The sequence below is a fragment of the Phacochoerus africanus genome, chromosome 2, assembly GCF_016906955.1.
Source record: "Phacochoerus africanus isolate WHEZ1 chromosome 2, ROS_Pafr_v1, whole genome shotgun sequence".
Lineage (NCBI taxonomy): Eukaryota > Metazoa > Chordata > Mammalia > Artiodactyla > Suidae > Phacochoerus > Phacochoerus africanus.
The window spans coordinates 205,506,210-205,522,192 of NC_062545.1; the positions used below are offsets into that span (position 1 = coordinate 205,506,210).

Below are 15,983 nucleotides of genomic sequence, written 5' to 3' on the forward strand. Positions count from 1 at the left end.
ACCAAAACATGAACAAAGTTCTGAACACTGTAGTTCTTACAACTATGAGTGACCATTGGTGCTTTAGATAGAAAACATTTCAATAAGCAATTTTCTTTTTAGATTTTTGCTTTAAGAGAGAAAGGCTTAGGAGTTCCCGTTGTGGCTCAGTGGGTAATGAATCTGACTAGTATTCATGAGGATGTGGGTTTGATCCTTGGCCTTGCTCAGTGGGTTAAGTATCCAGTGTTGCTGTGAGCTGTGGTGTAGGTCGCAGATATGGCTCAGATCCTGGGTTGCTGTGGCTGTGGCACAGGCCAGCAGCTGCAGCTCCGACTGGACCCCTGGCCTGGGAACTTCCATATCCCACAGGTGTGGCTCTAAAAAGCAAAAATAAATAAATAAATAGAAAGGCTTGTGTCTTCCATACTAAAAAACCATGTCAAGTCATTTAAAAAAATTAAATAGATATGCAGAGTTCCCACTGTGGTGAAATAGGTTAAGAATCCTACTGCAGCAGCACAGGTTGCTATGAAGGCATGGGTTTGAGCCCCAATGTAGGTCTCAGCTGAGGCTCAGATTCAATCCATGGCCTGGGAACTTCCATATGCCATGGGTGCAGCCATTAAAAAAAATTTAAATAGAAGTGCAAAACAGGAAATATCACTTATAACACCAATATCCATAGAGTATAGTAAAAATCTTGTATATCTTTCTAGTTATTTAAAAATATGCATCCATAAGACATTTTAATAAAATAGGATTTTTTAACCTATTTACTAATGTAATTTATTTTGTCATTAAATCTTCTACATTATTTAAACCACTGCAACCTCATCTAATATACTAGTATTTAGTAATTCCTCCGCTGCTTAAACATTCAGAATCCTGTAAATTTTTTATGAGTTACACTGATGAATTCCCTTGAGCTATTTTTATACTTATCCCACATCATTTCCTCTGCATAAAAGTTATAAACATTTTATAAACTTTTTATTCATTCATTTGAAAATACTTATTAGGTCATATCCTATTTGCATTTGCAGGCAATGGTACTAGGGCTATAGTGATGAAAAGATAAAGATCAGCAACCAGTGGAATTCAGAATAATATATTGCAAGTCCAAATTACCATGTAAAAAGCTTTTAAACAACAGCAAAAAAAAAAAAAAAAACCCATAAAAACAAAAAACACCACACTGTTAGATATAATTTCAAAAATGAAATGGCTCACTGTTTTTTTTGTGTTTTTTTGTTTAACATAATACCAGGTTAAGATGCTTTTGAACCTATTTTACTTTTGTCTTTCATGAACTGACCCTGTAAGTTCTTTAAAAACAAAATTTGTATTTAAATTTTATTACTATTTGTCTTATAATACTCAATATTGTACTCAATTCAAATAATAGTTTGTCTATGTAGTTTTCCTTTGCATGGTATACAAACTCTTATTTGTTCAATTTCATTTCCTGGGTCTCCAGTTCCTACTTAGAACTTTAGCACTCTGAAACTGATTATACTATCTTGAAGATGCATAATATTTTTAAGCCTCCATCCTTTTTCACATTATTCTTTCAGATACAAGTTCTGCTTTATCACTATGACTAACCCCAAATTTCAAACTTATCCATAAAAACTCAACTTAGATATCACCTGCTTTGCCCTTTGTGGACAGACCCCCACTGGAACCTCTTCTAAGACCTTGCTCCCTTCTTTGTTACTATAGTGGTTAAGAAGAGAGCATAGACCCTAGAGTCCCAAACTTCAAGTTCTAGTTCAGTCACTTGCTAATTGTGTGACTTGGAGAAGCTAATCTCTCTAAATCTCAAGATACTTCATCTATAAAATGGGATAGAAATAGTAGAAATTTACAGGGTTTTTATGAAAATTGAATAAATATATCTGTATACATACATATTCATATATCAGAATAGACATATAGCTTATGACAGTACCTAGAACATAGTGTTATAATAATAGTGAACAATTACAGATGTCTTTATTTTCTACTAAAGTATCCAAGTACTATATAATTCTTTGAACACAAAGGTTAAGTTTGAATTACACTTCTATAAAACAAATAAGCAAAATTTCCCAATTCCTATTTTCATAAAAATATCTAACAATTAATTTTCTTTATGAAGATTTTTAAAAGAACTGGCAGTTTTTCAAAGGCTATAGAAAAGACAAGAAGGCATTATATAATGATAAAGGGATCAATATAGGAAGAAGATATTACACACTCTTTAACAAATGCATCCAATACGAGAGCACATAAATAAAACAAATACTACTAACAGATACAAAAGGAGAAACTGATACTAACAGTAGGAAACTTTAAGACCCCACTCACATCAATGAACGGATCATCCAGACAAAAAAATCAATAAGGCAACAGAAGTCCTAAATGACACAACAGACCAGACGGACTTAATTCATACCTAAAGGATATCCAAAACCAAGAAAATACACATTCTTTTCAAGTGCACGTGGAAGGTTCTCCAGGACAGACCACATACTAAGTCACAAACAAGTCTCAACAAATTTAAGAGGAGAAATCATACCAAGCATCTTTTCTTACAACGGTATAAAACTAGAAATCAACTACAGAAAGAAAAATGGAAAAAGAACAAACATGTGGAGACTAAACAACATGCTACTAAAAAAACCAATGGGTCAATGATAAAAATAAATCAGAAAACACTTTGAGACAAATGAAAATGAAAACGTAACTTTATAAAATCTATGGGGAGTTCCTTGGTGGCTCAGTGCATTGAGGATATGGCATTGTGACTGCTGAGGTGAAGGTTCCACACCTGGCCTGAGAACTTCTGCATGCCACACACATGGCCAAAATAAAATCTATGGGACCTAGCAAAAGCAATACTAAGAGGGAAAATGACAGCAATATAGGCCTTCTTCAAGAAACAAAAATCTCAACCTCACCTACCACCTCAAAGAATTAGAAAAAGAACAGGCAAAGCCCAATGTCAGCAGAGGAAAGGAAATACTACAGATCAGAGAGGAAATAAATAAAATAGAGATTAAAAAGACAGAAAGAAAAGATAAAGAAACCAAGAGCTGATATTTGAAAAGATAAAACAAAACTGATGTCCTCTTGCCACGCTTACCAAGAAAAAAAGAGAGTAAGAACCCAAATAAACAAAATAAGAAATGAAAGAGGAGAAATAGCAATAACTACACAGAAATACAAACAAATCATAAAAGAATATGAAGGACATTTTTATGCCAACACACTGGACAATCTAAAGGAGACGAACTTCTAGAAACATACCACTACCAAGACTGAGTCAAGAAGAAACAGACAATTTTAACAGACTTAGTAAAAACGAAATAAAATTGGTAACAATTTAAAAAAAAAAAAACCCAAAAACAGACTAACTGAAAACAAAAATTGAGGACCAGATGACTTCACTGGGGAATTCTACCAAACATAGAAAGAACTTATACCTATACTTCTCAAACTATTCTGAGGAGAGAGAACTCCCAAATTCATTCTACAAGACCACCATTACTCTAGTGCCAAAACCAGACAAAGACTCTATAAAAAAAGTACAGGCCAATATCTTTAATGAGTATAGATGCAAAAACCCTCATCAAAATATTAGCAAACCAGCAGTTCCCGTCATGGTGCAGTGGAAATGAATCGGACTAGGAACCATGAGGTTTCGGGTTCGATCTCTGGCATCACTCAGTGGGTTAAGGATCCGGTATTGCCGTGAGCTGCAGTGTAGGTTGCAGATGCAGCTCGGATCCCTTGTTGCTGCAGCTGTGGTACAGGCCAGCAGCTACAGCTCTGATTAGACCCCTAGCCTGGGAACCTCCATATGCTGTGGGTGCGCCCCTAAAAAGCAAAAAAAAAAAACACAAAAAAAAACAAAAAACAAAAAAACAAAAAAACAAAAACCAAAAAACATTAGCAAACCAAATCCAACAGTATATATAAAGGATCATACACCATGATCAAGCTTGACTTATTTCAGGGTCATAAGGATAGTTCAATATACACAAATCCCATCAATGTGACACACCACAAAAGGAAAAACAAAAGCCAAATGATCATCTCAGTAGACACTGAAGAAATATCTGACAAAATTCAACATCCATTCAGGGGGTGGGGGAATGCACTGAGGGTTTGGGATGGAAATGCTATAAAATTTGGTTGTGATGATTACTGTACAACTATAAATGTAATAAAATTTATTGAGTAATTAAAAAATAAAAGTAAAAATACATCTTAAAAAATTCAACATCCATTCATCATAAAAAAACCTCATCAAAGTGGGTATAACAGAAACACATCTCGACATAGTAAAGGCCATTTATGACAAACCCACAGCCAACATAATACTCCATGATGAAAAGGTGAAAGCCTTTCTGTTAAATTAAGGAACAAGACAAGGATGTCCACTCTTTCCACTCCTATTTAACATAGTATTGGAAGTCATAGCCACAGTAATCATGCAAGAAAAAGGAGGGAAAAAGGTATCCAATTGGAAGGGAGGAGGTAAAACTGTCACTATCTACAGATGACATGATACTCTATGTAGAGAACTCCATAAAGCCCTTATTCTAAAACTTTTAGAATAAGTGAATTCAGCAAGGTTGCAAGATATAAGATTAATATATAGAAATCAGTTGCATTTCTATACACTAATAATGAAATACCAGAAAGTTAAAAAAACAATCCCATTTCAAACTGCATCCAGGAGTTGGCTCAGCAGTAATGAACCCAACTAGAATCCAAGAGGATTCAGGATCAATCCCTGGCCTCACTCAGTGGGTTAAGGATCTGGCTTTGCTATGAGCTGTGGTATAGGTGGTAGATGTGGCTTGGATCCTGTATTGCTGTGGCTGTGGCGTAGGCTGGCAGCTATAGCTCTGATTAGATTCCTAGCCTGGGAACCTCCATATGCCATGGGTACACCCCTAAAAAACAAAAAACAGACACAAACAAACAAAATGGACGTACTACCCAAAGCAATCTACGGATTGCAACCCCTATCAAAACACCAATGAAATTTTTCACAGAGATAGATCCAATAATCCTAAAATCTATATGGAATCATAAAAAGGCCCAGAATTCCCAAAGTAATCCTGAGAAAAAAGAAAAAATGGGAGGTATAAACATCCTAGACTTCAGACCAAACCTCAAAGCTCCAATAATCAAAACATCATGGTACTGGCCTCAAAACAGATACAAAGATCAGTGGAACTGAGTAGGGAACCCAGAAATAAACCAATGCACTGACAAGCCAATTAATCTATGATAAAGGGAGTTCCCATCGTGGCGCAGTGGTTAACGAATCCGACTAGGAACCGTGAGGTTGCGGGTTCGATCCCTGCCTCTGCTCAGTGGGTTAAGGATCCGGCGTTGCCGTGAGCTGTGGTGTAAGTTGCAGACGCGGCTCGGATCCCGCGTTGCTGTGGCTCTGGCATAGGCCAGCGGCTACAGCTCCGATTAGACCCCTAGCCTGGGAACCTCCACATGCCACGGGAGTGGACCAAAAAAATAGTAAAAAGACAAAAAAAAAAATCTATGATAAAGGTGGCAAGAATATACAGTGGGGAAGTCTCTTCAACAAGTGGTGCTGGGAAAGCTGGGTAGCTGCATGTGAAACAATAGAATTCTGTTATTGCAGAAGAGAAACAGACTCATAGACTTTGTAAACAAACTTATGGTTACCAAAAGAGATAGGTGGGGTAGGGGTAGAGGTGAACTGGGGATTTGAGACTGGCACATGCACACTGTGGTATATTGAATGACTGGCCAATGGAGACCTGCTGTACAGCACAGGGAACTCTACCCAATCAATATTCTGTGATAATCTATATGGGAAAAGAATCTGAAAAAGAATGGATGTATGTATATGTGTAACTGAATCACCCTGTTGTATAGCAGAAATTGTCACAACTTGTAAATCAACTATACTTCAATAAAATTTTTTAAAATGGGAAAAGAAAAAACAAAATGGTGCTGGAAAAGCTGGATAGCTACATGTAAAACAATGGAATTAGAGATTCTATCACATCATACACAAAATAAACTCAAAATGTTTTATAAAGACCTAAACATAAGATATGACACTATAAAACTCCTAGAAGAAAACTTGGGTTAAACACTCTTTAACATAAACTGTAGCAATATTTTCTTAGCTCATTTTCCCAAGGCAAAGAAATAAAAGCAAAAATTAACAAATGGGACCTAATCAAACTTATAATATTTTGCATAGCAAAGGAAACCATCAACAAATTGAAAAGACAAGCTATGGGCAGGGGAAATTATTTGCAAATGATGCAATTGACCCAAAATATACAAACAGCTAATACAACTTAATACCGTAAAACTAAATCCAATAGAAAAATGGGCAGAAGACTTGAATAGGTATTTTCCCAAAAAAGACATACAGATGGCTAACAGGAACATGAAAAGATACCGATTACCATTAATTATTGGAGAAATGTAAATCAAAACCACAATGAGGTATCACTTCATATGTGCTACAATGGCCATCATCAAAAAGTCTACAAATGACAAATGTTGTACAGGATGTGGCAAAGAAGGAACCCCCATACACTGTTTTTGGAAAAGTAAACTGGTACATCTACTACAGAAAAGCAGCATGGAGGTTTCTTAAAAAGCTAAAAATAGAGTTATCATATGATCTAGCAATTCCACGCCTGGGCACATATCCAGAAAAAACAAAAACACTATTTCAAAAAGATACATGCACTCCACTGTTCATAGCAATGCACATGTAATAGCCATGTATTCCACAGATATGGAAGCAACCCAAGTGCCCATCAACAGACAGATGGATTAAGAAGATGACATACACCCACACATGAATATTACTCAGCCATTAAAAAGAATGAAATTTTGCCATCTGCAGCAACATGGATAGATCTAGAGAATATTACGCTTAGTGAAAAAGTCATACAGAGAAAGACAAACACTATATGATACTCTACGATTCCACTCCACTCATATGTGGAATCTAAAAAAATACAAATGAATATATATATATATGAAACAGAAACAGACTCAGAAGTAGAGTCTATGGTTTTACCAAAGAGGAGGTGGAGAGAGACAAATTATGGGTATGGGATTAATGGACACAAACTACTATATATAAAATAGATAAGCAGTAAGAATTTACTATCTAGCATGGGGAAGTATACTCATTATCTTAATCAATAATGGAATATAATGTGCAAAAATTGAATCACAACGCTGTATACCTGAAACGAATACAGTATTGTAAATCAACTGTACTTCAATAAAAAAGTCAGTTTTTGTTATGAACTTTGAAATTTATCAATTAAGTTGTGGGGACTTCATATATATTAAAGAGATAACACAAATGAAAGTTACATAAAAAATGAAGTGTTATGCAAATATAACACGGCATTATTAAGTCAAACATTAATCATTAGTTATTTCAAAGAAAGAGACAATGTGCTAGTTTAAGCTGATCTGTGGAATTATAAAGCAGTCCTGATATTCTATTCCTTCATTAATTCCTTATAAATAAGTATATTCAAGTAATTTCAAGAAAGAAATTAGATATACATCTTGAAATATAAAAAACAAAAGTTTCCAGAAATCTCTAAATGATATTTTATACATAAAAATACTCCGGGAGTTCCCATTGTGGTGCACTGGAAAAGAATCCAACTAGGAACCAGGAGGTTGTAGGTTCGATCCCTGGCCTTGTTCAGTGGGTAAAGGACCCAGCGTTGCAGTGAGCTGTGGTGTAGGCTGGCAGCTATAGCTCCGATTAGACCCCTAGCCTGGGAACTTCCATATGCCATGAATGCGGCCCTAAAAAGTAAAAACAACAAAAAAAAACCCCAAACATTGCAATATCAAATAAATGACGCACATAAAACATTCTTACCTCATCATCTGAGTAGCTATAAGCAGATGCTACGGCTACCCACATCTTACTGGCTACTGTTGCTGCTTGTTTCATACCAGATTTTAGCACATCCATCTTGGGCCCTGAGAGGATATTGTCCAGCTTTAGCCCTGACAAAGAATTTACCACAGAACCCAATGAGCCATGTGGTGAAGAACGCATCAGCGCTGATAAAGTAGATTGTCCTTTATGACCTCGAGAGGGAGTTTGTTGCTTGAAACGCCCAGTAAAAGTTTTAGACCTAGACACTGCAGGGGAGGTCTTTTCACTTTCAGGACTTTCCTGTGCTGATGAACCATGATCCAAAGGTAGGCTTGATCTCCTCTCCAGAGGGTGAATAAATGCAGCGGTAGTGCCAGGCTCTCTGTTTCCCTCTCCATGTAATTCCATACTAGAAGACTTGCTACCCAGGGGACTCTTGAGATTCATATAGCTTTCGATTTCATCAGCCAGATTACGTGCAATAACTGGAGAAAGTAACTTTTCTTCTGAATCAGTTTTTTCTCCTACACATTCAGTGGCTAAAAGCGACAAAGGATCTAACCCAGTTTCAACATCTTCCCTCTCAACAGCTTTAGCAACACCATATAAACTACCTCTTTTATTTACTAGATCTTTGGATCCTGCTTTCAAGTCTCTGGACTGATTACTATCCTGTTGTAGGCTATCACAAGTATCCTTTGTCATAGTAGTTTTAGCTACATTTTCATCAACCACAGGTTCCAGCAACTCTTGGCTTTCCTCAAGCATCTCTAACACGGATAAAGATCTGTGCTCAGAATCCCAAGTGCTCTCAGATACACGAGTCCTAGTGTCAGCTGGATGACAGCTAACGCTCTCAAAGCTATGGGTTCTTGCAACATGAAGTGGAGACGTCTTAGGACTCCTCAATGCTGCTGTGAGAATCTTGGCATCTGCTCCCATCATGATAGCCACTTCACTTGAATTCAAATCCAAACTGCTCTTCTTAAGCAACATTCCTGCTCGACTTTCAGAACTAAAACTACAACTTCTCTCTGGAAAATGTTTTTGTCTTTTTTCTCCTCTTTCACCATTCTTCTTGAGATTAGCAACTTCACCAAAGACTGTGTCCTCAATTGGATCTTGAGTAGAAAACAATACATTTGATGTACTACCTGAAAAAGAGGACGTACAATATTAAAAATAAACCTTCACTTTCTGATGTAACTTTAATAAAAATGTTTATTTTCTGATTTTTGAAAGTGATACATACTCAGAGTAAAAATATTCAGAAAGTTGAGATGATATACAGAAAAAGTGCAAAAAAAAAAAAAAAACCCAAAACCAAAAAAACTCCCATTCAACCCTGCCTCTCAGAGATTTTAATGTACCATCTGCCTTTCATCCTCTATGCACATACACACACATTTTAAGAAAAGATCATGCAGTATATACCCACACTGTTCAGTAAAAGATCTCACATTTATCAGTAAGTATACATCTATAAACATTTCTTATATTTTAAGAATTTTACATTCAATTTAAGAAATATATTCTGTGTTGGAGTTCCCTCATGGCTCAGTGGCAAACGAATCTGACTAGGAACTATGAGGTTGTAGGTTCGATCCCTGGCCTCGCTCAGTGGGTTAAGGATCTGGCGTTGCCATGAGCTGTGATGTAGGCCGAAGACACAGCTCGGATCCCGAGTTGCCATGACTCTGGTGTAGGCCAGCGGCTATAGCTCCGATTCAACCCCTAGCCTGGGAACCTCCATATGCTGCAGGAACAGCCCAAGAAATGGAAAAAAAAGACAAAAAAAAAAATCCAAATTGTTATCTACTAGTAATCATAATAATTCCAATTAAAATAAGCATTTAAAGGTATTTTTTAAAGCTTTTAAGGGAATTAAATTAGCCTATTCTGTAACTCTAAAGTTTGTAGCTGCTTTGAAATCTTTTACCAATACTTGAGAAAAAGATCTTTGCAATTTGCTTGTTCTCATATTATTTCTAAGAATTTCGTGGCACATTTAGTTCAATTTTAAAGTAAAATTGACTGATATATTGGCAAAAGCCTCATTACCACCTCCTCCTATCTTAATAAGATAAATCTTCTGGAGTTACCATTGTGGCACAGAGGAAAGAATCCAACTAGTATCCTTGAGGATGCGGATTCAATCCCTGGCCTTGCTCAGTGGGTCGGGGATCCAGAGTTGCCATGAGCTGTGATGTGGGTCACAGTCACGGCTCAGATTCCCCATTGCTGTGGCTGTGGTGTAAGCTGCAGCTGTAGCTCTGATGTGACCCTGAGCCTGGGAACTTCCATATGCCGCGGGTGTGGCCCTAAAAAGACAAGAGAGAAAAGAAATAAAAAGCAAAAAGTAAAAAAAAAAATCTTCCCATATCAAGATGTAACATGGAAATAAGATCAATAAAAAGGGAAGGAAAAACACCAGTTCCCAGACCATGTCCATCTTATTGAGATGATTATAAAGGTTTAATGAAGAAAACTCTGCCCCAATAGGCTGGGAAAATGGGATACAGAAAATAGATATTAATTATTTTTTCTAAAAACAATTAGCGCCACCTCTTGAGCAAAACACTCCTGCAAAAGAACTAAAGGTGGTATCACGACAATACAAAGAGAAAAAGACTCTAGGAATAAGGAGTTTTTCCACATTGATTTAAAAAGCTGAGCAAATAAGGTCATACAACAGATACACTTACAGATATGGCAGGTGACTTTAGAGAAGTGACTGTAGCTACTACTAACAAAGGGCAAATGACATAGGCCAATTTCATTGTCTTTTAAAATCATATACTTGGATGTATACCTTAAGGGTAACCTGGGAGGCCTACAACATAATCGAAAGTAATAAATTCATGGGAATCACACAATAGAATTATTCATTAAAATACTTAATCTTTAAATTAAGAAGTGGCTCAGGGTATCCATAATAAATGGGCCAAAATTAAAAGACCCACTGCTATTTTTGTGTGGAACATAAGTGATGTGAATTTTTTTCTTCCACTTCCCTTCAGGCACTGGAATTACCCTGCCATGCAGAAACCCTCTGGAATTTGGTCACATCACTGCCTCTCTATTCCGAATAAGTATAGGAGGGCTGTCCTACAGTCCCCTCTCCTTGTCAACCATAAGAAAGAAGAACCGAACCTGGAGCAGGCACTACAGTAAGAAAAGGTATCCAAGTAACAACAAAACACACTTAATATCCTTCCTTTTACAAGTGAAACCTCTTTAAATAACTATTTTTAACTTCTGTTTCACATCTTTTCTTTCTTTTTTTTTTGTCTTTTTGTCTTTTTGCCATTTCTTGAACTGCTCCCACAGCATATGGAGGTTCCCAGGCTAGGGGTCTAATCGGAGCTGTAGCCGCTGGCCTACACCAGAGCCACAGCAATGTGGGATCCAAGTCGCATCTGCAACCTAAACCACAGCTCACGGCAATGCCGGATCCTTAAACCCACTGAGCAAGGCCAGGGATGGAACCCACAAACTCATCGTTCCTAGTCGAATTTGTTAACCACTGAGCCACAACGGGAATTCCTGCTTCACACCTTTTCTAAAAGGATTCAACTTACTCCTGGTTCTTTAACATATCCAGTACAATTAAGTCAGCAATTTAAAGTCATTAAGACACGTGTCTATCTATAGAAGTATATTTTAAATATTTAATAACCAATACATAAAGACTCACCAGTGCTATTTTTCCTGCCTTTGACATCAAATATACCAGATGGAACTTTCACAATACTGCTGCCCCATGCTGGAGGATCAGTTGGACTCTGTGGCTCTGCACTAGGTTGTGAAGATTTAACCACAACAGCAGAGACATCACACCCTTCTAGGAAAAAAAATATTTGAATGTTAACATTCCTATTTTTTCCAATACTAAACATAAATCAGATATTTTAAAAATATATTTTATATATTTTTTCTCTAGATGAGGATGAATATGTGACTACTTTATTACTGATTTATTCCACAAATGTTATCAGTATTGACTGAAATAAATGCTTTATTTTAGCATTCATAATCCTAACCTGAACATTTCTAAGCAAATAAATGAAGGCTTTGGCCTTCGGTCACATTCCTCATCACTTGTCAGGTAGGAAAGGGACTTGCTTTTGCATAATTCTAGAGATAAATGACATCATTAAAGTGTACTTTTGTTAAGAGGATAGAAAGAGCATTTTATATCATAAAGCCAAAACATTCCTCCATACTTCCAGAAAATAAATACTACGTATCTATCTCAATGAGTCCCCTAAAAAACAACAACAAAAAACAACACAGACTATATTTGAACCTACCAATGAACAAGATCCACATAGATATTTGAAGGACTTCTAGAGAAAGAGCATTTTAAAATAAAAGGGGCCCTGGAATACAAGTTTGATGGCTCAAAGTTTGGTCATGGTTCTGTCACAAAGTAGTTATTTAACGCTGACATGAGTATCTCGATGGGTTGCAGCTTCCTACAAAACTGAGGGCTGATCTACAGAGTCTCTAAAGGTCTCTTATATTCTAAAATTCAAGGGACTACCAAAATCTATCACATAAAAATAGTACATAATATCTTATAAGCTAAGACTATATTTCTGGAAATTATTACCAAACATATCAAATAAGACTTTAAAGGTATTTTTCTAAGTAAAGCTAGTAAGTAAATAACAGTACTTAACCTTCTGTTTGCACTTTTGTTTTAGTTATCAAGTCTCCTGATACTTGTCCTTCAGGCACATGAATTTCTGCATCATCCTTTATGAGTTCATCCTTAGACCCATAGCCTTGGTCAGACTGACCACCTGTTAAGAAGAATGAAAGCTGACATATAAATATTTCTATATGTTTATAGTCCAGCTATAAAATGTCAAAAGAAAATTCCACCAATATATACAATTAAACTTGTAGCAAAAGAAGAAAGCTCACAAAGGACACACAACATTTTAAAATAATGATAAGAAGTAAAGAAGAGCAGAAATAGAAACAATCAAAGACTAAAAACCATTATACACTTTGAAGCACTGAATCTTAATTTCCTCATCTATAAAATTAATAGATTTGGATAAGATGTTTTGAAAGTTTCTTTTGGAGTACACCTATAGAATGAAACATTTGCATAAGAAAGAAGTGGAAATAAACATATATCTGCTTATTTCTGCAAAAGAAAGTGAAAGAAGAATAAATTAGAAAACTATGAAACAGGAATGGGGAAAAACAGGATGGAAGGGATAAGGAGAAAGGAAACTTCTCTAAATATGGTTACTGTATTGTTTTTATTTTTGGCAATGTATTAATTTCCATATATTCAGAAAATTAAATCAATAAAACTGAGGGGTGGGGTGTAACTAAAATTGAATGCATGCAGAAATGAACGGAACCAACTGTTTATGAATAACATAACCACACTGAAAGGACAGGGGAGGACTAATCCAAATAATTTTTTAATTTTTAATTTTTGGCTGCCCCAAGGAATATGGAGTTCCTGGGCCAAAGATCAGATCTAAGCCACAGCTGGGACAAAGCTGGATCTTTAACCCACAGTGCAGGGTTGGGGTTTAAACCTGATGGAACTACATTCCCATGCTTTAGAGACTCTGGGGAATCCCACTGTGACACAGTGGGAACTCCCCAAGTAACCTTTTTTTTTTTTTTTTCCTTAGGACCATACCAAAGTAACTTTTAACACATTGTTTTGAGTATATACCCTAAACATGAGGGATAATAGTCAAGTCTTGAACTCCTCCTTAGTTTGTTTCTCACAGGGTGTAACAATTCTGAAATGGTTTTATGCGGACTGTGGGACTGAGCAAATGAGTATATGTGATGACGTTGGGAGCTAAGATTCTTATTGTGGAAGAAAACACATTTAAAAAAAAAACAAACACTTTTTTTTTTTTTTTAAACACCTTAGGGCCACATCTTGGGCATATAGAAGCTCCCAGGCTAGGGGCTGAATTGGAGCTGCAGCTACTGGCCTATGCCACAGCCACAGCCACATGGGATCCAAGCTGCGTCTGGCAACAGCGCAGCTCATGGCAGCTCATGGCAACGGCGGATCTTTAACCGAGTGAGGCCAAGGATCGAACCGACATCCTCATGGATGCTAGTTGGGTTTGTAACTCACTGAGCCACAGTGGGAACTCCCAGAAGACAGATTTTTTTTTTTTTTAAATGAAATGAAGGAAGGCAAAGAAAAACCTGTGGGGCAGATTTGGAATTAGAAGTATTTCTAAAATATATAGACATTTTTTTTTTTTTTTAGCTCTGTTAAAAAAAAGTCTAAACAAAAACAACCGGAGGCAGTAAGCATTCCCAGAGCCCAGATTTTGGTTTCTAAAATCTACTGCCCATTAGAAGGAATCTGGGATCCTTGAAAAAATGGCTGATTCCAGATCTCAGGCAGGGAAGGTATAAGCCAGGGACATTTTGTTACGCAAGAAAGGAAGTGTTCAAAAACATAACAGGGGCATGTCTAAACAACATTAAACACAATACCATCTCACAAATGTGAGAGGAGAATAGATAGAGCTGGCAAGATGGCCACCTTTTAACCATCGTAGTAAAGGCTGGTCCAGGCGAGAATCATCAATGGATGCTAAATTTAAGAGAAAGTGTGATTAAAAGGAAGATATTATTGCATAGTCTCAGATGTCTCCTCATAGATAGCTTATTATCTGCAAGAGGGATAATAGTAACTAACAGAAGCCAAATACTGACACCAAGTGATCGAAATTAACACCAATGGGGGCAGACAGACATTGTGTGCCTCTAGGATGTGATAATCTCAGAAGGATATAACATCATTTTTGTAGCACAGCCATAGATGCATAACCTAATCACAGGAAAACATCAGACAAACTCAAATTTGGGAGCTCTGCACAAAATAACTAGACATTCTTCAAAAAGGTCCAGGTCATGAAATTTCATGACAAAGAAAAGGTGAGGAACTGTTCCAGATTAAAGGAGACTAAAGAGAAGGAAGAGTTAAAAGTCCCACAAAGGACATTACAGTTGACAAAACTGGAATATAGACTACACATTAAAGTAACATATCAACATTTCCCTGAATCTGGAAACTATACTGCGGTTATGTAGGAGCAAATAGCACTGAAGTAAAAGGTAAAAGGCAAAGATGTAGACAACCTGTTCGGACATAATTTAGGGAAAAAAATGTGTGCATGTGCACAGAAAGAAAGTGATACAGCAAATGTGTCAAACTAGAACTGAGTGAATCTAGATAAAAGTTATTCAAGAGCTCTTTCCACTATTCTTGAAACATTTAGTAAGTTTAAAATTATTTCAAAATACTTTCTTAAAAGTCTATTTTAGCTTTAATGTTCTGTCATTTAAGACTGAGTTACTAGGGGATCGTTATGAAGGATGTCAATGAAAAGCACATATTACAAAAAATGTAGTGCCTTCCACTTTCTACACTTGTTAAACTGCCATTCAAACTTTGGGTTTGCCATATAACAAAAGAATTAATTATACTTCATCAAGTCTAGTAAAGCATTACAATGCCATGATGGACACTAGACTGGGAAGTGAGTAAACCGATCAAACCCAGATATGCCCCACTCAGTATCAGGTACCAAGTGGAAAGATGCTGTAAGATAATCTTTAATGAAAAGAGTAACTTAAGCATCTGGCCTGGAAGTCTCCAAAAGTATCAGGTGACATCACCAGAAACTCCACAGAGATACATAATCACTGTAAATTCAGTATCAGGGCTTCACTCATTTGAAATGTAGCTGAAAAGGGATCCAAAGTTTCTTTCTCAACTCTTAGAGTCTTAATGCAATTTTCCAGAATTACTAGTTTCTTCCCACTGAAGGAGACAAGTTAAAAAAACCCAAGGGATAAGGAGAGTGTTTATCATCATCACTGTCATCATCAATATTACTATTCCTGGCGAAATGGTTTCATACCATAAAATTATTTTATTTTTTTTAATATATGAAATCAATTTTTTCTATAAGCATTAGGAAAAATACAGGAGGAAATAAAGTGGTTTTAAAATGAAAGCCTTGTAAAAATTCCTACATGTTCAAAGAAATTTAATTTACATACAGGA

At 36.4% G+C, this 15,983-nt stretch overlaps 1 protein-coding gene across 3 annotated transcripts in view; it reads right to left on the reverse strand.

Annotated features, from left to right (window-relative positions):
• Window positions 1–15,983, reverse strand: part of DENND4C (DENN domain containing 4C) — a 149,947-nt gene that overhangs the window by 27,122 nt on the left and 106,842 nt on the right. For all 3 annotated transcript variants that reach the window (XM_047767590.1, XM_047767592.1, XM_047767591.1), the window contains 3 exons: window positions 12,589–12,711; window positions 11,601–11,747; window positions 7,901–9,057 (listed from right to left, as the gene is read on the reverse strand). In XM_047767590.1, the coding sequence (XP_047623546.1) occupies window positions 7,901–9,057; window positions 11,601–11,747; window positions 12,589–12,711 (1,427 nt within the window). The remainder of the gene's footprint in view (window positions 1–7,900; window positions 9,058–11,600; window positions 11,748–12,588; window positions 12,712–15,983) is intronic.